The 22,038-nt window shown below is 50.8% G+C and overlaps 1 protein-coding gene across 1 annotated transcript; it reads left to right on the forward strand.

The window, feature by feature from the left end:
• The first annotated feature begins 16,905 nt into the window (after positions 1–16,905).
• ZNF703 (zinc finger protein 703) lies at positions 16,906–21,208 on the forward strand. The gene is made up of 2 exons (XM_001088637.5): positions 16,906–17,375; positions 18,299–21,208. The coding sequence occupies exons 1-2, from the start codon at positions 17,133–17,135 to the stop codon at positions 19,829–19,831; spliced, it is 1,776 nt and encodes a 591-aa protein (XP_001088637.1). The 5' UTR covers positions 16,906–17,132; the 3' UTR covers positions 19,832–21,208.
• The last annotated feature ends 830 nt before the right edge of the window (positions 21,209–22,038 follow it).

The following is a 22,038-nucleotide window of genomic DNA, read 5'->3' on the forward strand; positions in this document are numbered from 1 at the left end:
CCACCCTGGCAACACAGCGAGACCCCTTCTCTACAAAAAAATGTTTAAAATTCACCAGCATAGTGACACGCACCTGTCATCCCAGCTACTCTGGAAGATGAAGCAGGAGGATCGCTTGAGCCCAGGAGTTTGAGTCTGCAGGGAGCTAAGATCACAGAACTGCATTCCAGCCTGGTCAACAGAGCAAGACAGTGTCTCTAAAACAAGGAGAGGAGAGGGGAGGGGGGGGAAGGGGAGGGGAGGGGAGGGGAGGGGAGGGGAAGGGGAAAGAAGAAAGAAAGAAAGAGAGAAAGAGAGAGAGAAAGAGAGAGAAGGAAAGAAAGAAAGAAAGAAAGAAAGAAAGAAAGAAAGAAAGAAAGAAAGAAAGAAAGAAAGAAAGAAAGAAAGAGAAAGAAAGAAAGAAAGAAAGAAAGAAAGAAAGAAAGAGAAAGAAAGAAAGAAAGAAAGAAAGAAAGAAAGAAAGAAAGAAAGAAAGAAAGAAAGAGAAAGAAAGAGAGAGAGAGAGAGAGAGAGAAAGGAAGGAAGGAAGGAAGGAAGGAAGGAAGGAAGGAAGGAAGGAAGGAAGGAAGGAAGGAAGGAAGAAAGAAAGAAGGAAAAGAAAGACTTGCTTTAGAATGTACTTTATTTGGGATTTTGTAGTAGTCTCCCTACAACCTTAAGTGGCTGTCACAGGTCACGGGAAGATGCCACTCCTGAATCATTCCCCCAAGTGATGAGCACCAATATTCTGCCACTTCCGCCAGGCTTGCCACGCTCACCTTAACAGATAATGAATGAAATATGTCACAGTATTGTACTGAGTTTTTTCCTCCCAAATAGGGAGGCCATGGGCCAGGTGGAGGGCTGTATTTGTGAATTTGCTTGAGTTTGTCCAGAGGGCATCAGGAATGGTCGGGGAGGAGATGGTTTCTCCCAAACTTCTCTCCACTCTCCCACATGGCCTGTGACCTATTGAGTTAAAGGCTGGGTGAGGAAGAGGTTTTTAAAAGGACAATTGCATTTGGGAGGTTTGCCAGGGCAAGGATGGAGAGCATGCCATCCTTCAGTAGCCTGAATGCAGCCTACAGTCCTTCCAGTTCCGAATAAAATGTACTCAAGGCCCAGATCCATCAGACAAAGAAAGATACATCAGTAGAGGAGGGGCAAGATGAAAATGGGAGTCCGGCTCTTCATTCACGCACATGTAGTTCATCTCTAAGGCTTCCAAGAAAGCGGCCGCACACCAAATCCCTTCCGATTCTGTCTGTATCTGAGTCTCCTGTGAGATAATCCTCTTAATGGAATATTTAAGGAATCGGATATAAATCACCAACCTTTTATCTCACCTGCAGATTCATATACCATAGGACATATTGTGTATATGTCTATCTACATATAGATGGTTGCAGCTGCTTTTATGAGTGGATATTGCCATGTTTTTAGTATCAATATGTTTTCCAATATCTAAACCTATTTTTTTCCTGGAGATATGGGGGCAAAAATATAAATTTTAGAGCTTGGAGCCCAGAAAATAGATGTACCTAGAGACGTTTCAAAATTAAAACACACATCCTTCTGAAAATCTTTTTTGTCATTTGCAGCCACTACAAATGCCTATTGTTATGATGCACTCATAAATAACTTGATTTTGGCATATGCTTTCATACCATACAGAAAATGAATAAATTAAATTTGATTTACCACCTTTTTCATTTTTATTAGCACTACTCTGAAGAGTTTATGTAAGGGACGTGCCAGAGCAGTTATGCCAAATGTTTTAAGGCGTTGGTATTGATATTATATAAATTAAGGTGTTTTAATTTGCATTCTTTAATTAACTAAATACTGGCAGAAAAATAAAACACAAGGGCAGCCCTGACTTATTGCCTCTATTAAACTGCTGACATCTCCAAAAAGATGCTTTAAGTAATTCAATCCAGGCGGTGGGTGGGAGGGGGATATTAACACTCTCTTATTTGGCAAAACCTATTGGGGTTAAAGAAACCAATACCATGCTTTCTTGCAGAGTGGTAAGGGACTGGGTGTGTTCTATGGTCTGAATTTGTGTCCCCAAGGAGAAGTTAATTAAATGCTTTTAATTCTCTGTCCTGAGCATGGCGGGCTGCTGGGTGCAGGGCCCTGGAGGCCTCTGCTGGCTGTCTTTGCCCCCAGGGCTGAATCCCTGACAACTTGAGAAGAGACAAACTGGTTGAATTAATTAAGTAGATTCCATAGCAACATAATTTTACGAGAAACAAAAGGAATCATCCAAGACCCTTCAGGAGAGCTGGCTGCTTCCAGTCCATCCTCTTCATCATACTTGGGCCCCCAAACCATGGAAATAAGCTTTCTCAAAAGATGTGCAAAAGCTACTCACCATAGCAAAGACATGGAGTCAACCTCAGTGCCCATCAACAGTGGACTAGATAAAGAGAATGTGGTACCTATACACCACGGAATACTACGCACCCATAAAAAAGATGAAATCATGCTCTTTGCAGCAATGTGGATAGACCTGGGGGCCATTATCCTGAGAATCAGTGCAGGAATAGAAAACCAAATATTGCATGTCATCACTTATAAGTGGGAGCTAAACATGGGGTACACATGGAAATAAAGATGGGAAGAATTGACACTGGGGACTACTAGAGGGGGAAAGGAGGGAGGGGGGCAAGGGCTGAAAAACTATTGGGTACTAGGCTCACTACCTGGGTGACGGGATCAACCATACCCCCAAACCTCAGCATCGTGCAATATCCCTATGTAACAAACCTGCACGTGTACCCGCTGAATCTAAAATAAAAGTTGAATATTTTAAAGAAAGAAATAAAAAGAAAAAGGCTATCCGAGCTTTAAAACATTTAAAAAAAATAAAATTAAAAAGATGTGCCGGGAATACTCTAACTCCCTTCCAAAGCCTGCGTCTCATCACCACCTCCTGAGACTTTTTTAAAATTCCCCATCTCAGAGGAGACAGCACCTTCTTTCTCGGCTAAGTAAATGCTTTCTTTTCCCTCCTTCCCCTCATATGTTCTTGATTTTTGCTCTGTTTCTCCTCTCTCTCCTGTAGGACCAAAGTAAACTCTGCTAAGTTCTCATCTTCTTTAATTATCCCTCCAGATTTTTAAGAAGGAGCAGCTCTAAGGAGAAGATTACTTTCACCAGTTGATAGCCATAGAAAAGGAATTGATCCCAAGCATAGGCAAGACAACTGCATTTGTCTTCCCTAAGGCCACTGAATCCTTAGTGAACCGTCTGTACAACAGCCTTTACTGTTCTCTTGACATTCTGAGGATGTCTGTCTTGCATTCTTCACCACATCTGGGAAGCCTCATGTCTAGTGGCCTCATCGATACCTGCTAAGTTGACCTGAGACATCACACAGGCATCATGGGGCTAGGGAGTGGAATTCACCTTCTCCTGGCCCCCACTTGACCTCGGCATTTTCATACAATAGTGTCTCTTGTGAGAGGGCCCAATAAGAAGCAGTTCAAGGGCACCCCAAGCCCTATTGCCCAAGTCTCTGAGTACCGTTATTATGCAATGTCCTTACCCCAGCTTTCTTCTTAAAACAAGTCTCGCTCTTAAGAGTGGAGTGCAGTAGGGTGATCTCAGCTCACTACAGCCTCTACCTCCCAGGTTCAAGCGATTCCCCTGCCTCAGCCTCCTGAGTAGCTGGGATTAGAGGCACGCACCACCACGCACACCCAGCTAATTTTTGTATTTTTAATAGAGATGGGGTTTCACCATTTTGGACAAGCTAGTCTAAAACTCCTGACCTCAAGTGATCCACCTGCCTCTGCCTCCCAAGATACTGGGATTACAGACGTGAGCCACCACGCCCAGCCCTGAATGGTTTTTTTACTTTTTATTTTTTAAGACAGGGTTTCACTGTGTCACCCAGGCTGAAGTGCAATGGTGTGATCACAGCTCACTGCAGCCCCGAACTCTTAGGCTCAAGGGATCTTCCCACTTCAGCTTCCCAGTTATCTGGGACTATAGGTGTGCACCTCCACGGCTGGCTGCTGCTTTTTTTTTTTTTTTTTTTTTTTTTAATTTTTGTAGAGCTGGGGTTCTCCTTGCTTTCTTACCCAGGCTGGTCTCGAACTCTTGGGCTCAAGAAATCCTTCCACCTCAGCCTCCCAAAGTGCTGGGATTACAGGCATGAGCCACCACCACACCTGGCCCTGGATAGTTTGCTTTATTTGTTCAAGGAAGAAAGGATAAATTCCAGCATTTAATAAGGAAAACAATTCTCTTTTGCCAGCCTCCAATCCCATCCTCCCTAATTAAAAAAAAAATCTCACTTTCTTGTCGTTTCCCATCTTGCAGCTCTTGTCAGTTGTTTTAAAACATGTCTCCTGTCATCAATAAAGTCATCATTATGCATTTTGACTGCAGTGATGAAAAATTCACCCAGTTTAGAGAGAGGACAGAGACCTGGGAGAGCCCATTCAGGCCTAATGGGAAGTGAGAATAAACATAAAGAAAAGGACACATTCGACTCATGGTTTTTAACTGCTGTCGCTTTTCTGGTTCTGGTTGCTTTGATTTTGTTGTTGTTGTTGTTGTTTGGTTATTTGTACATTGGTTGATTTCTTTAAGGAAATTAATTAGAAAAACAAACACACCCCGGAAGAAAGCAGTGGTGCTGACCTCATCAATGTCAGGCCTCGAGAGACACGGAAGGAGCGCCTCAGGATGCCCGGTGACTGTTCTTCAGCACACGGGGCAGCGGGTGACACAGATGCACGGGCAGGAACTGGAATTCTTGCTAGAAGTTTACTTTAGACATGCTGGAATTTCCACTTATCCTGACTCTACAAGCACATCAAGACACTGACCAGTCCTGATCCTTCTTCCCAGTGTCACAGAGTCAAGGTCGCTAACAAAGAGTGAGGCCCAAGCCCGGGACTGATGGTGAAGAGATGAAAGTTGGGCTTCAGCTACTGGGGAGGCTGAGGTAGGGGTATCGGCTGAGCCTGGGAGGTCAAGGCTGCAGTGAGTCAAGATCATGTCACTGCACTCCAGCCTAGGCAACAGAGCAAGACCCTGTCTCAAAAAAAAAAAAAAAAAAAATTGGAGGCTTGATCTGTGAGTCTTTGCAATGAGAAGCTGTGTAAACCAAAATGCCTAGTGAATGAGATGCTCTGCTTTACTGTTTTTTTTCTTCGTAAATGGTTGATAAAGCAGAAGATTCTCAACATCTCTCAACATCCCTTTGTACCTTTAAATTTTGCAGGCAATACCTATGCAAAAAATAAATAAAAACAAGGACAAAATAAAGACAACTTTCCTGCCCTGGTGAGTCCTCTACTAACAATAGTTATTTATTTCATGCTTTGGTATCTTCCAGGGCTTCACAGTTCTCATTCGGGCAATTCACGGTTAAGACTGAAGACGAACCTCTGCTGACACTACCAAAATCATTTCCTATATTTACTGTCTTTGACACAACCTTTGCCTTTTTATGAACATGATCCAAAAAGGTCTGGATAAACCAGAGTTTTAATTAGGTTTCAGTTACTGGAAATTCTGCTTTGCTAAAATATCTATTTGTCAATATCCTGGATTCTTTTAGGCTAGCTTTGATGTATTCCTCTCCTCCTTCTTCTTCTCTTACTAAAGGATGGAGAGGGTGGGAAGGGCATGATATTTACTTAAATCCAAAGATGGAAATGCAACCACTTCCTCTATGAGCCTTTATAGTTCTCCAAATGTCTGTGACCAGAAGGTCCCAGAAGTATTTCTTGTGTATTCGTGCTTACACCCCAAAGCTGAATTTTTTTTTTTTTAACCGAGTCTCACTCTGTCACCCAAGCTGGAGTGTGGTGGTGAAATCTCAGTTCACTGCAACCTCTGCCTCCCGGGTTCAAGTGATTCTCCTGCCTCCGCCTCCCAAGTAGCTGGGACTACAGGCACGCACCACCATGCCTGACTAATTTTTGTATTTATTAATACAAAAATTATTATATTATTATTTTTTTTTGTAATTATTAATAATAATTTTGTATGTTGTAGAGATAGGGTTTCACCATGTTGGCCAGGCTGGTCTCAAAGCCCTGACCTCAAGTGATCCATCTGCCTTGGCCTCCCAAAGTGCTGGGATGACAGGTGTGAGCCACCGCAGCTGGTCCCAAAGCTGAATTTCTAACACACTCCAAGGCTACTCTACCAATTTTCTTAAAACAGAGTTGTTCTGAACGCATATAGCTTTTGACCCAACAATTTTACTCCTAGGAATTTCCCCTATACTCATGCCAGCACACATTGAGAATAAATGACATATATATATATATATATATGACATTATATATATACAATGACATATATAGTTATGCACTGCAGGAGCAAAAGGTTAAAGCTATCTAAATGTTGGCCGGGCGCAATGGCTTACGCCTGTAATCCCAGCACTTTGGGAGGCCGAGGCGGGTAGATGATGAGGTCAAGAGATGGAGGCCGTCCTGGCCAACGTGGTGAAACCCTGTCTCTACCAAAAACACAAAAATTAGCTGGGCGTGGTAGCATGCACCTGCAGGCCCAGCTACTTGGGAGGCTGAGGCAGGAGAATCGCTTGAACCCAGGAGGCAGGAGGTTGCAGTGAGCCGAGATTGAGCCACTGTACTCCAGCCTGGTGACAGAGCAAGACTCTGTCTCAAAAAAAAAAAAAAAAAAAAACTATCTAAATGTCTAGCAGAAGGGGACTAGCTAAATAAACTGTGGCATATCCATGTAACAATACTGTGAAACTGGAAAAAATAAATAAACAAAACATAGAAGCCCTTTAAGCAATCTCTAAAATATATTATCTTTAAGAAATAAAAATAAAATAAATAAAAAGCAAGTACAGAATAGTTCATATAGTATATTCCCATTGATTTATAAAAGGTGGAAAGAAGCCAGGTGCAGTGGCTCACGCCTGTAATCCCAACACCATAGGAAGCCAAGGCAGGAGGATCACGTGAGCCCAAGGCTTCAAGACCAACCTGGGCAACACAGCAAGACCCCTATCTCTACAAAAACTTTTTAAGAAATAGCTGGGTATGGTGGCATGCACCTGTGATCCTAGCTACTTGGGAGACTGAAGTAGAAGGATCACTGGAGCCCAGGAGGTTGTGGGTGCAGTGAGTTGTGATTGTGCCACTGCACTCCAGCCTAGGTGACTGCACCAGACTCTATTTAAAAAAAAAAAAAAAAAAAAAGGTGGGGGCAATTCACAATTGCAGATATATGGAACCAGCCCAAATGCCCATCAATCAATGAGTGGATAAAGAAATTGTGGTACATATATATATATATACACACACACATACATATCACAATGGAATACTACTCAGCCATAAAAAGGAATGAATTAATGGCATTCACAGGAACCTGGATGGAATTGAAGCCCATTATTCTAAGTGAAGTAACTCAGGAATGGAAAAGTGAACATTGTATGTTCTCACTCATAAGCAGGAGCTAAGCTATGAGGATGCAAAGGCATAAGAATGATACAATGGACTTTGGGGACTCAGGGGAAAGGGTGGAGGGGTGAGGGATAAAAGACTACAAATTGGGTTCAGTGGATACTGCTTAGGTGATGCGTGCACCGAAATTTCACAAATCACCACTAAAGAACTTACTCATGTAACCAAATACCACTGGTTCCCCAAAAACCTATGGAAATTAAAAATGCGGTCGGGCACAGTGGCTCACGCCTATAATCCCAGCACTTTGGGAGACAGATGCAGGCGGATCACCTGAGGTTGGGAGCTCCAGACCGGCCTGACCAACATGGAGAAACCGTCTCTACTAAAAATACAAAAAAATTAGCCAGGTGATCTCTGTACGCACGCCTGTGATCCCAGCTACTCAGGAGGCTGAGGCAGGAGAATCACTTGAACCAGGGAGACAGAGGTTGCAGTGAACTGAGATCGTGCCATTGCACTCCAGCCTGGGCAACAACAAAAAAAAATCACCACCACTAAGAACTTATGTAACCAAATACCGCCTGCTCCCCAAAAACCTATGGAAATAAAAAAAAATTTAAGGATTGGGGGAGAAAATACATATATATGTATTTGCCAATATGTGAAAAAATACTTCTGGAAGGATGGGCAATAAACTCAAAGCATTGATGCACTGCGAATGATCAACAGCTGGAAGGTTTTTTCCACTCGTAGCTTTAGAAATGGGTGCCATGGGAATGCACTTCATTATAAATAAATAAAACGCATTTTTCGACAACATTAAAAAGAATTCTAAATCACTTTTAAAGGGGGCTTGTTATGTAAATCCCCAATCTGAATGAACCATTATACTTTTGGCCATGGGTTTGGTTGGGGCCGCGCTCCTCAGGCCCCCTTCTCCAAGCAGAGGCTGGCAGAGGGCCACTGAAATAAACACTCCTCGAAATTTTCCTGACATCTTGGAATTTGGTTTTATCAAATACAACTTGCGACCATCAAGCCATTTCCTGAACAGCTCCCCCTTTTTCTCGCATTGTGTTTGTTGAAATGAGTTGGGAGCTGCCCATTCCAGCTTGGAAGACTGGTCTAGAAAGGGGCACATTTTGGACAAGCCTAGAGGCTTACTCCCTAGAAATGTGGTCACGGAAACATCATCACCTTCACGACTGAAGCCACAGCAAGGGTCAGAAGCAAGTGACACTCACAGCCTGACACCCAGCAAGGTCTTCTGGAGGGTCTGAGGTTTCCTGTGGTTCTGGCTGGCGGTCACTCAATGCAGGAAAGGGCAGGATGCTGGGGGGCACAATGCCATTGGGTAAGCATGGGCCCTGCTTCTTCTTTCAGGGGCCTTTCACTCTAATACTGGATTCCCCTTCCACCCAAGTGACAGAAGGTGCATAAACACGCCTAGAATAATGCCTGCACTCAGAAGCTGCTCGGTAAACGTTAGTGGAAATCTGAATTTAACTTGAAGTAAATGCACTTAAAAAAGAAGTGGGGGTCCGGCCCCGCCCTACAACTCCCTGTTGTTGTTCGACTAGGGGGACGCCATGTCCCTGAGCTCCCTCACCTCCTCCGCCTCCGACCAGGACCAAGATTACGATTATCCGAACTAGTGGGGCAGCCGCTTCAAGAAGCTGGCAGACATGTACGGTGGTGGGGAGGACGACTAGGCCGCCTGCCTGCAGGGCTGGGGACCAAACGTCAGGCCACAGAGCACCTCCAAGGGGTCTCAGTCCCCCTCTTCAGCCGAGGACTTTGGAGCTTGTCAGGAAGTGGCCGTCGCAACTTGGAGGAGATAGGCTATGAGTCGGATGTTAGAGCAGTTGATTCCTTAGCCTTTCAGGATGGAGGAATGTGGGCAGTTCGACTTCAGCACTGAAAACCTCTCCGCCTGGGCCAGGGTTGCCCCAGAGGCCAAGTTTCCAGAAGCCTCTCACCTGCTGTAAAATGCTCAGCCCTGTGTCGTGGGCCTGGGCCTGCTGTGACTGATTCACGGTGCCTTTCTCTCTGGAATGGAGCCCCTTCTTACGCCTCCTGGTGCAACTTAATTTTTATTTTTTAATGCTATTTTCAAAACGTTAGAGACAGTTCTTCAAAAGCACAGCCCGGAGCTGCTGGGCCCACTGGCGGTCCTGCATTTCTGGTTTCCAGACCCCAAGGCCTCCCATTCGGATGATCTCCGTGTTTTTATACTGAGTATGTCTAGGTTGCCTCATATTTTTTATTTTCCCTGTTGCGTTGCTGTAGATGAAGGGTGAGGACAATCGTGTAGCTGTACTAGAACTTTTTTATTAAAGAAACTCTTCCAAAGAAAAAGAAGTGGGGGTCAGGAGCAGTGGCTCAGGCCTGTAATCCCAGCACTTTGAGAGGCCAATGAGGGCAGATCACTTGAGGTCAAGAGTTCGAGACCAGCCTGGCCAACATGACCCCGTCTCTACTAAAAATACAAAAATTAGCCAGGCGTGGTGGCATGTACCTGTAATCCAGCTACTCGCAAGGCTGAGGCAGGAGAATAGCTTGAACCTGGGAGGTTGAGGTTGCAGTGAGCCGAGATCATGCCACCGCACTCTAGCCTGGGCAACAGTGTAAGACTCCATCTCAAAGGAAAAAAAAAGTGGGTGGGCCAGCGCAGTGTCTCATGCCTGTAATCCCAGCGCTTTTGGTGGTCGAGGCAAGAGGCTTGCATGAGGCCAAGACCAGCCCTGGCAACACAGCAAGACCCCAATCTCTACAAAAAATAAAATAAAAATGAGCTTGGTGTGGTGGCATGCACCTGTAGTCCTAGCTACTCTGGAGGCTGAGGTGGGAGGAGCACTTGTGCCCAGGAGTTTGAGGCTGTGATTGCACCACTGAGGTCTAGCCTGGGCAACAGAGTGAGACTCTATCTCAAACAAACAAACAAACAAAAAATCAGGGAGCAACTGAAAGATGGGTGTACTAAGCAGGACTTCAGTTAGGGCCTCCTCACTTTTTTATTTCTTAATCTGCAAAAGGAGCATGCAGATGCAGAGAGGATAGGAACGTGCAGCTGCTGAATGTGCATCATGGAGAGACGGACGTGGGGCTTGCTGGCTTCCTCTGGTCTTTACCCACCACGAAATCGCCTTGAGCCTGCACCTACCAAGTGGTCCATAAACAGTAATTGAATGCATGATTAATTGAGTTAATCAACTCAATCTAATCCATTAATGGAATAAATGGAAGTTCCCCTCACTTCCTTCTCTGCCTCAGTTTTCTCTCTCCCCTACTTCTCATTTCTCAAGATGAAAGGAAAATCTGATGGAGAAGACCAGCCCTCTGGAAAATGATTAAAGTAATTTGTCTTCAGTTTCTCCTGCTGCTCTCTCCGACTTTAAGTCTCCCCCTCCTTCAGTCCTGCACTCTGTAGAGTGGCTCGGGAACCAACTATCTGTACTTGAATCCTGCATCTACCACTTTCTAGCAGTGTAACTCGGGCAAGTTGCTTAACCTCTCTGGGCCTCACCTACAAAACAGTACCTTACCTATAAAATAGGCATAATAATAGTGCTCACCATGGTTTGTTGTGAGAAGTAAATGAGTTGTTACAGGCAAGGTGCTCAATACAGTGTCTAGCAGGCTAAGTGTTCAATAGATGTTATTATTATCCTGGGAGGAACACTCACTCTGCTAACCACAATTGGCTGATAACAAGGGTTTGACGCCTCCCAGCAACATTAGCGACTTAAAAGAGGAATCTCTAAGAAACTCGAAGGCCCAAAGGAACAAAGCAGTCAGGGGTGACTGCCCAGGGCTAGGGTTGACGTATCAGGGCAGGTCAGGCTAAGGAAGGAGAACTTCAAAAGCACACCTACTCCATCTCCCTGGCCTAGCTCCCCAGGGGCTGATAGGAGATAAACCAAACCACCCTCTTCAAAGCAGCTGCTCAAGGACCCAGATCAAACGCACAGGCTTGGAGATAAGCTTCAGTCCGCACTTCCTTTTGTCCCTTCCTCCCCACCACATCTCTAGAGGAAATTCTTAGGTGAGGAAAAGGAGTTCATTCTTCCTTCTTTTATCAAAAGAAGTCAGTTCTCTGTCCACACAACAACGGGTGGCAGAAGGCAATAGACCAAGAACCGGGGAAGGGACTGAGAAGGCCTCATTCTGTCCCCACTCTGCCAGTCTTCTGCTGTATGTGACTTTGGACTCTCCCTTACGCTCTCCGAGCCCATTTCCTCATCTGTCAAAAAAGGATGATAACACCTGTCCAAAGGAAAGAAAATTGCTGTGAGATGCTGGACCCAAAAATGCGTTTGGGGCCAGGCACAGTGGTTCACGCCTGTAATCCCAGCACTTTGGGAGGCCAAGGCAGGAGGATCACCTAAGGTCAAGAGTTCGAGACCAGCCCGGCCAACGTGGGGAAACCCTGTTTCTACTAAAAATACAAAAATTAGCTGGGCATGAGGGTGGGCACCTGTAATCCCAGCTACTTGGGAGGTTGAAACAGGAGGAGAACGGCTTGAACCTAGGAGGCGGAGGTTGCAGTGAGCCAAGATCATGCCACTGCCCTCCAGCCTGGGCAACAGAGAAAGACTGTCTCACAAAAAAAAAAAAAAAAAAAAAAATGCATTTGGGAAAAGATACTGTAACATGTTTATATATCAACATTTTGAAAAATACAATCATCCATCTTAAATCTTTTGGGAATACAGTGAGGTTTGATATAAATAAATAGCCCTACTTTTGTAAAATTCTTCATTCATCAGAAACATTCACTGGGTACTAACTGCACTGAGACTGCCTGGATTTGACACTCCAGGCTCACCTCCTACCAGCTTGGGCCTTGGGCAAGTTACTTAACCTTTCTGTGCCTGTGAAATGGCAGTAACCATAGGACCCATCTCCTAAGGTTTCTGTAAGGATTAAATGAGAGAATGCATGCAAAGTGCTTAGAACAGCGTTTGGCACTCAACGTTGGCTACTGTGGTGATGGTGAACCGCTCTGTTAGGCAATAAGTACACAAAGAGGATGAGGAAAACAAGAAGCATTCACAGTCCAGTGGGAGATCAGACAAAGAAGCAAATAGTGGCAGATGCCATGTGATAGGTGTAATAATAGAACATAATACCAACTGTGAGAATGTGGAAGAGGGAGCCTCTTGAGTCATCGGTGGGGCGGGTTTCCTGCAGGGCTGGCTGTCCTGGTCTTAGCCTGCTTGCTCCCACTGTTCCCTGGTGCCCCTCTCGTGCCCCAGGCTGTGTCTGAAGTCGGGGGATGGGGCAGACAGAGGAAGCGCCTTCAAGTGCCCTGAGTGCAGTGTGCTAAATCAGGGCTCCTGGCCAAAGCAGTAATTGCCAGCCGCTGAAAGATATTAAGCGCCAGGGAGGAAAACCAAGTTCTCTATGAGGCAGACTTTTCAGAGTTCTTACAGCTTGTTAAAAAAAAAAAAAAAAAAAAAAAAAAAAAAAAAAAAAAAATTTTAAATGTAAATAGTTACCCAGTGAGATATTATTTCATGTTGTTGCCATTAGGGTTTGAGTGTTATGAAGAGAGAGGAGAGAGAGGCGATCATTCAGGCAATTCTGCCTCAGCAAGGACTGAAAACTACACATTAACCCCACACAACAAATCTACTCCCTCTAGGACTTAACCTGACTAGAGCATTTTTTCCTGGGTGGTGAATTTTATGTAAATTGAAGGAGTGAAAAAAAATCTATACATATTCACAGTTTCCTAAAGGATTTTCTTGATGGTTTCTAGGGAGGGGTGGGCTTTTTAAATTTTTATTATTTTTTTTTTTAAGACACATTGTGGGCCGGGCGCGGTGGCTCATGCCTGTAATGCCAGCACTTTGGGAGGCTGAGGCCAGCAGATCACTTGAGGTCAGGAGTTCGAGACCAGCCTGGCCAACAGCGTGAATTCCCATCTCTACTAAAAATACAAAAGTATTAGCCGGGCATGATGGTGCATGCCTGTGATCTCAGCTACTTGGGAGGCTGAGGCAGGAGAATTGCTTGAACCAAGGAGGCGGAGGTTGCAGTGAGCCGAGATCACGCCACTACACTCCAGCCTGGGCAACAGAGCAAGGCTCCGTCTCAAAAAAAAAAAAAAGAAAGAAAGAAAGAAAGAAAGAAAGAAAGAAAGAAAGAAAGAAAGAAAGAAAGAAAGAAAGAAAGAAAAAGACACATTAGACTGGAGGCTGGGGAGGGGTTACTTTCATTTCTGTAGAATTCAGAGACAATCTGTGCTTTTCTGCTTGGGTTCTCAGTGCTAAATCTGGTGCTGATGTGGCTGCTCCCCAGAGCAATTGCTCCTCAGACACAGATGATGCAATCAGTTGCAGCCATCATTTACCTTCAACTTCCTTTGTGCCAAGCATGAAACAGGTGACATGCGTTGTCTGCTTCTGGTCTCCCAACTCTGAGGTGGCCACGCTTCCATTTTACCCTGGAGGAAACCGAAGCTTAGGGAGGCTCACTGGCCCAGGGTCCCCACAGCAGCCTGGCTCTGGGTCTGACTCCCTTCAGCTTTAACTGGGAATGATAGCAACACCTGATGTTTATTAAGCGCCTGACATACGGAACTGTCATTCTTCACCACAGTGTCATAGGGGCACTCTCAGGCAGCCCTCTCCCCTGTCCCATTTTAATGGTGGCTGCTCATTCCTAGGGCCATTTGAGAAGGGCCTGGATAAAGGAAGGCCCCTGAGCCGTGCATCTGCCACTTTTTGGCAGGGGGAGAACCTGTGCCATATGTCCTGCACAGGGATGTCTTACTCGGGCTTTCCAACCATACGCCCCTCAATAAACACAGCCCATCTGAATACTGAGCCACATTCCCTCCCAGGTGACAAGCCATTCCTCTGAAAACTACACTTGCCTTCAAGCCCCGAGGGCCCCATTTAGTGCTCTGTATAGGTTAGCATTTCAGCTAAGTGAATGGTGAATCCCGATTGTAATAATCATCTAGTAGTGTTTTAATTAGGCCTCTGGCCTGGCTACGCATGGTTTTTCATTTTTCCTCCTACGAAGTTTGGATGAATCCAGCCAAAGAAACCCTGCTACCCTGACCAGCAGCTCAAAGTGTGTCCCTCCTGCCTTGCATGTTTTCGGAGGTGTGTCTTACCCACTTCCCAGGAGGTGGGAGCAGGCCAATGTTGTGTGCCCCTGTCAGTAATTACCACTGGGGGCTCAGGGAGTGAGGTGTTCTTAACAGGACAGTATAGATTTGCCTAGGCAAATTCCCCATCACAGCCGGCCAGCCTGTCCTTACCTCCTCTTCTCTCCCTTTCTTTCCTTCATTCACTACCTTTTTCCTTCTCTTTTACTCTCCAAACAGAGAGTGAATATTCTATTGTCCTCTCCCTTCTCCCCGCTCTCCTTTCAGCTGCCTCCTACTCCCTCTGTGTTTTTCAAATTCCCAAATACTTCTTCCCTCTCCCCTCCCCTTTTCCTCCTGATTTATTTCCCATTAATCATTTCTAACACACATCTGCTCAGGCCCTAGAAGGATCCCTTGGCTCCCTCTCACAGCTGGGCTGGTTACAATAATCAGGGGGTCTTTCATCTTTCACAGCCTCCTAGGTCTCCCCTCTACCAGCTCCTCCTCCTCTGCATTCCCACAAAGACCAGCCTCTCTGCACCCTGGCTTCCTTCTGCCCTTCTGGCTCCGCACAACAGACTCCCCAAGGCCAAATGGCTTGTGGGTGAACGCAGCCCTGCAGTGGACTTTTACAGGTGGTGTTGGCAGTGATGGCAATGGCTGCTCACAGAAGTTGGCATGAGAACCCTGCCACGATCAAATAAATGAGATCACCCCCTCCCTTTTCATTCCCGCACCCCTCTTGCTGCAATGTGGGATCCATCTCCCAGTAAGAGTACCCCTTGCCATTCGGTGTAACATGATTTTACCAAGATTAAAATTGGGGAACATGTAATTACAGCTTGTGTAATTTCTAAGCATTCTATTTGTGCTGCCCAAAAAACAGTAGGGATCCAGGGAGCGTGCTTAGTTTCGGGTATGACTGATACTGCCTGGAAGTGGAGTCTGCTGTCTTCTCTATTGGGCAAGATACAGGATCGTGATAGCTATTTCCTTCTGTTTGAAGAGCTCCTTTGAAATCACCTCTCCCCATCTTGGGTTCTCAGGTCGTCTCAAGGCGTCGGTCAGCGCGGCAGAGTCGGGAATCTGCCATCCTAGAGCAATACGCCCTGAGTGACAGGCCTGACAACGGGAGTGATGAATTGGGACTGGAAAAGTGGTGCTGGGAGCCAGGCAGTGACACCAGCGCGCCTCCACTGGCCGCCGAGCGCATGGAGAAGTGGGCTCCCCAGAGGCCCGCGCCCAGAGGACCAACTTCGCCTCCGGAAAAGCGGCCGATCCGGAACTTGGATGTCAGGACTATGACTACGTAAAATCTCTGCCCAAGGCAAAGCTAGCAATGCACACTTTATCAGAAAGGCGCAGGGAGTCGGGAAGGGTATTGTTATTTTTAATTAAAAGTTTTTATCCCGAAATTTCCCTGGGGAAAGCTAGTGCTTTTTCCCCGGAGTGAGAAGGATTGGGGGGGGCGGAGGAGTTGTGCCCCCGAGCAGCGGTTAGAGAGAGATCCCCCCGAGCAGCGGTTTGAAAGAGATCCCCCCGTCCAGGGACACCCGCCTCGCCCGTGATCTCGGTCCCTCCTCATAGCAGCTGGGCGCGGTACAGTGAGGAACTTTACGACCCTCAGCAGGACACGGTGAGAAGCCTGAAACACACCAGACACCGAGCCTCTAACGCAGGGTGCAGGCACAGCGCGCATAGCCTGGGGTCCCGCGCTTGGTCGCCGACCATGTCACTCCAGAAGGGAGACAAACTTGCAGGCTTCAGAGAGGACGGGCTGAAAGTAGTTGGAGCTGCCTACGCCGCGTCCCGAGAACAGTGGGTGCCTCCGAGGCTCGGACGCTTCCAAGTGAACACACCAAGGGGAGGCCAAGTAGGGGAAGGAGAGCGGGGCCGAGGAGGGCCCGAGCAGCTCCGGAGAAGGACCCGGGCTCCCGAGGCGAGGCTCGCCCCCAGGCGGCCTCTGGGAGAGGCTTGGACTCCAGCGCCCCGGAGCCCGCGCCGTGCGATCCCTCCCACCCCCCACCCCACCCCACCTCGGACACACACGGCTGGCGGGGTGACAGCCCCCGCCAGCATCACCCGCTCCCCCCCCCCTCACCCAGTGGTGAGAAGGGAGAGAGGAGAGAGAACGGCCGGAAAGGAGGACGGGGCACAGAGCTCAGGATCCCGGAGAAGTCCCGTCCCAGGAGGGACCCCAGGGCGAGGAAGGCCCAGTCGGGGGGAGGGGAGGAACCCTGGGAGCGGCCGAGGCCGAGGCGGCGCCGCCGCGCGGCGCGGCCCCTTTAAGGCTCTCCCCGCCCACCGACGGAGCCGGCCTCCGCCCGCCGCTCTCTCCGCCCTGGGGTCCCGGCGAGAGCTGCGATTGGGCGGGCGCGGCGATCCCTTTGAAGTGTGGCTGCCGATCGCGGCTATTTGACGTGCGGCTCGCGGAAGGCGAAGGTTTTTGTGTTACTAGCCCGGGCCAGCGGCGGTGGCGGCGGCGGCGGCGTCGGTGGAGGAGGGGAGGCGGCGAGGAGGCGCAGCGCCCGCTGCACCGCGATCGACGCTGCGGAGCGAGCCCACCCGCCCCGGGAGCTCGCCTCCCCGGTGCTCCCCCGCCCTCCCCGCCCCCCCAGCGGCGCTGCCTCCTCCAAATGAGCGATTCGCCCGCTGGATCTAACCCAAGGACACCCGAAAGCAGCGGCAGCGGCAGCGGCGGCGGCGGGAAGAGGCCGGCGGTGCCGGCAGCGGTGTCCCTCTTGCCACCGGCGGACCCCCTGCGCCAGGCGAACCGGCTCCCGATCAGGGTCCTGAAGATGCTGAGCGCTCACACCGGTCACCTCCTGCACCCGGAGTACCTGCAGCCGCTGTCCTCCACTCCCGTCAGCCCCATTGAGGTCAGTCCCCGGCCGCTGCCCCGCGGCGCCGGCCCCATTCCTCCCACCGTGGCCAGGACCCTGACCCAGCTCCCTGCGCCCCGGGGCCCGGTGCGACGCCCAAGTCTTGTCACGCCGACGGGCTGAGTGATGAGGGGCAGAAAACCGAGGGATCAGAGCCCACCAGGGCCTCCCCAGGCTTCCCCGTGGAAGGATCTCCTTCCACGCTCGCCCTTCGGAGCTCCGTGTTTTCTCTCGGATTGGATTTGCTCCTGGAGTCCCCTCTGGGTCCTTTACTTTTCCTCTGATCCCCAGTTTTCAGCCAGGAGGTGATCTCTGCTGGGCCTTCCCCGCCCCCCACGCCGGGCTGTTTTCTTTGAAGCTCTGGCTGCCCGGGTCCCACTCCGCCTCTATCCCAGCCAGTGAGGGTGCACGGCGCCCGGGCGCTCCCGATCCCGGGTCTTTCTTCCTGCCTCTTCCCTGGGTGCCCTCCCCGGGAGGGAGGTGCTACGGAGAGAGCGCCAACTGCAGCCCCTCCTTTAGAATCCGCGCTCCCCGCTCCTACACCGCTGCGCCATTGCCAGAAACCCGTCCCAAGCGAAGTTGCCCCAAACTAAAGGAATAAGTTTTTTTCCTGGGCCTGGAAGAGGGGGACATTAGAGGGAAGTGGCGAGTCACAGCCCCGACTCCAGAGACGTCACCTTCTCCGGCAGAGGTCCTGGGTGAACCCCTTCCGCAGGGCCTGCGGCGCACCTCGGGACCCAGCGGCAGTGTGGGCGCAGTTCCGCCAGATGCCGCACCCGGCCCGGCCCTCGCTCGCAGACCCTCTCCCCAGGCCCGCCCCGCCCCGTGGCGCCGCCGCCCAGCTCCCCCGGCGCCCCCGCTCGCCCCGCAGGCCTCTGGGTCTCACTCCTTCTCCCTCCCCCTGCTGCTGTCTCCCACAGCTGGACGCCAAGAAGAGTCCCTTGGCGCTGCTGGCCCAGACCTGCTCGCAGATCGGCAAGCCGGACCCGCCGCCCTCCTCCAAGCTCAACTCGGTGGCGGCGGCGGCGGCCAACGGGCTGGGAGCGGAGAAGGACCCCGGCCGCTCAGCCCCGGGCGCCGCCTCTGCAGCCGCGGCCCTGAAGCAGCTGGGGGACTCCCCGGCCGAGGACAAGTCCAGCTTCAAGCCCTACTCCAAGGGCTCCGGCGGCGGCGACTCCCGCAAAGATAGCGGCTCCTCCTCGGTGTCTTCCACCTCCTCCTCGTCCTCCTCGTCCCCGGGAGACAAGGCGGGCTTCAGGGTCCCCAGCGCCGCCTGCCCACCCTTTCCCCCGCATGGAGCGCCGGTCTCCGCGTCCTCGTCCTCGTCGTCGCCCGGCGGCTCCCGCGGAGGCTCCCCGCACCACTCTGACTGCAAGAACGGCGGCGGGGTTGGCGGCGGGGAGCTGGACAAGAAAGACCAGGAGCCCAAGCCCAGCCCGGAGCCGGCAGCCGTGAGCCGCGGCAGCGGTGGGGAGCCCGGGGCGCACGGTGGCGCTGAGTCCGGGGCCTCCGGGCGCAAGTCCGAGCCGCCCTCGGCGCTGGTGGGGGCCGGCCACGTGGCGCCGGTGTCTCCCTACAAGCCGGGCCATTCGGTGTTCCCGCTGCCGCCTTCCAGCATTGGCTACCACGGCTCCATTGTGGGTGCCTACGCCGGCTACCCGTCTCAGTTCGTGCCTGGCCTGGATCCTAGCAAGTCCGGCCTCGTGGGAGGCCAGCTGTCTGGGGGCCTAGGCCTGCCGCCGGGCAAGCCCCCCAGCTCCAGCCCGCTCACCGGGGCCTCCCCGCCCTCCTTCCTGCAGGGATTATGCCGCGACCCCTATTGCCTGGGAGGTTACCACAGCGCCTCGCACCTCGGCGGCTCCAGCTGCTCCACCTGCAGTGCGCACGACCCAGCCGGGCCCAGCCTGAAGGCGGGGGGCTACCCGCTGGTGTACCCCGGGCACCCGCTGCAGCCCGCCGCGCTGTCGTCCAGCGCCGCCCAGGCCGCGCTCCCCGGCCACCCTCTCTACACCTACGGCTTCATGCTGCAGAACGAACCGCTGCCGCACAGCTGCAACTGGGTGGCGGCCAGCGGGCCGTGCGACAAGCGCTTCGCCACCTCGGAGGAGCTGCTCAGCCACCTACGGACCCACACGGCCCTGCCGGGAGCCGAGAAACTTCTGGCCGCCTACCCCGGGGCCTCGGGCCTGGGCAGCGCCGCCGCCGCCGCTGCCGCCGCCGCCTCCTGCCATCTGCACCTCCCCCCGCCGGCCGCCCCCGGCAGCCCCGGGTCGCTGTCCTTGCGGAGTCCACACACTTTGGGGCTAAGCCGGTACCACCCCTATGGCAAGAGCCACTTATCCACAGCGGGGGGCCTGGCCGTGCCGTCCCTCCCCACAGCCGGACCCTACTACTCGCCATACGCGCTGTATGGACAGAGACTAGCTTCAGCCTCGGCGCTGGGATACCAGTAACTACAGCTCTTTCCTCCACCCCAGCCCCCTCACCCTCCTCCCTCTCCCTCCCCTCTCCCCACCTGCCGTCGCCGCTGCAACCTCCACTACTGCTTGACCCTGCCGGGATTCCTCACCCAACCCTTCCCCACCGGACTGTGTATTTATTTACTATAATGTTAGCTTACAAGCTGGGAATATAAGTGCATTAACGGCCCACATGAGTCAGTGGTATGCAAAAAGTCTGTGTTCCCCCAAATAATAATATTAATCCCACAAATAACGACATGATCCCCGCCCCTCTTCCTTTCTGTTATTTTCTTTTTCTTAGATGTAAGTTTTACATTTTTTATTCCTTTTCCTCTTTTTTTGGTTTTTGATTGGTTTGGTTTTAGGGAGAGGAGGGAGAGTTGGGGTCTTTGGGTTCTTCTAGACGTTTTGTTTTCCCTTCCTGGGGAGTTTCTTGCATGAGTCTTAACTTAAAACTACGTTTCCCCCTTCTCTTTTTCCCTCTTCCCCCTTCATTCCCTCTTGTTTCCTTCCATTTCATGTTCTGTTTTTGTTTTTTTGTTGTTGTTTTGTTTTGTTTTGTTTCCTTTGTTGTACAAGTAACAGAGAGGAGATTTTTTTTGTAACTCATTTTGGGGGTGGAGGGAGCCACCTGGGTGGCAGGGGCCCTGGAGCTCTATTGACCTAGTACACTGCTCCGGGACTCCTCCCCCGCCACCCTCCACGCATAGGGTCCTTGGTCTGGACCCTGCCCCCCAAACGTAGGGCCTTGCTCCCCTACCTTGCTCTGAGCACGGAGAGTCCTGACCCCACCAGCAGGCTCGCCCCCAGAGAGGCCCAAGTGGTCTCACAGAGCCTTGCCGTCTACCGTCACCTTCCAGACTCCCGCCCCTAACACCCAGTGGCCACAGTGCGCCTGTCGGGGCACCTGGAGCGCTCACCTGGTTGAATTCAAAGTCCCAGAAGGCCCTGCTGGCGTGAAGCCGGCCCCTTACATTTTGCGAAGTGCTTTATAGTCCTTGTTTTTCTCTCCCTCGTGGGGGCAACGACCCCACCCCTGGCGGTAGGGGTGGGGTGGGTGACTCTCGCTAGATCCCTCCAAAGCAGACCGGTGGCGATGTCAGCGGACGTCACGAGCTCGTTAGCTGCGTTCGGGGAAGCTTGGGGCGTCAGGGAGCGCTCGAATCACGGCAGCCCCCGCCCTCTCCTAGGCCTGGCCCGGCAGAGCACCCCAGAGTAGACCCCGCAGCGACTGGGGTCTTCTCCCCACTCCTCCCTCCTTCTGGTCTGATGCGGCAGCGCGGGGGCTGCGGGGCCTGTTTGAGACGAACAGAGCTCTCCCTTGGTAAGACTTATTTTGTTAATAAATGGAATACTTGGCTATATTCACACCGTGGTGTGCTTCTGTCTTGCCTCGCCCACACTCTTACTTCCAGACACCTAAGCAGATGCCCTTTTTTTATTCTTGTTTAAAACGCCTTATGGTTTCCTTCTGTGATTTCCGTTCAAGGACGAGTTTAATGCCTTTCCTCAAGAAATGGCGGAGAAAAAACAAAACTTCTGCCAACGCATTACAAATAACATAAAACCACCTTTTAATTTTTTTCCCCCAGTTGGTTATGTAGCTCCTAGCCTCACTTCAAAGGCCTTGACATTTCCTGGGGCCAGGGTGGAGGGCGTGTGTAAAAGTGGATTTTCCTCTGGGCCCAGATGCGAGGTGCTAAGGGGGCTAAGAAGGGACCCCAGTACCCCAGCACCAAGGGCTCCGGCAGAAACTCCTGCAGCGCAGTCCTGGAGCCCGGCGGCCTGGCAGGCAGAGACGACATGCCTTTGGCGCCACCTGGTGGCAGGAAGATGAGCAACAGGCCTCGGAGAGAAGCCGCAGCCGGCACCAGCCCCGACGGCACCTTGGTTCTTCCATCCTATGAACGCGAAGGATTCCTGCCTGCTGTTTCTGCGGGGCATTTCCTCTCTCCTGACCGCAGGGTAAAGGCATCTGTTGAGAGGGTTGCTTCTCAAGGCTTGGGGTCTCCCTTCCGCCATCGCTGGGTTGTCGATCTGGGTCATCTGTGCCCCGGAAACTTTTCGAAGCGGGGTTTGGGTTTTGCTGAGAAGATGCCACTTTTCGAAACGGGGTTTGGGTTTTGCTGAGAAGATGCCACGATGATTCAGGACCTTGAAGCCACTCTCAGTCCGGAGGAGTCGGGCCCCTGGGACTG

This window comes from Macaca mulatta, chromosome 8 (genome assembly GCF_049350105.2).
Source record: "Macaca mulatta isolate MMU2019108-1 chromosome 8, T2T-MMU8v2.0, whole genome shotgun sequence".
Taxonomy (NCBI): domain Eukaryota; kingdom Metazoa; phylum Chordata; class Mammalia; order Primates; family Cercopithecidae; genus Macaca; species Macaca mulatta.

Coding starts and splice junctions, on each gene's coding strand:
- ZNF703 (XM_001088637.5), top strand. CDS start 17,133: ATGAGCGATTCGCCCGCTGGATCTAACCCAAGGACACCCGAAAGCAGC. Junction 17,376..18,298: donor CTCCCGTCAGCCCCATTGAG/GTCAGTCCCCGG, acceptor TGTCTCCCACAG/CTGGACGCCAAGAAGAGTCC.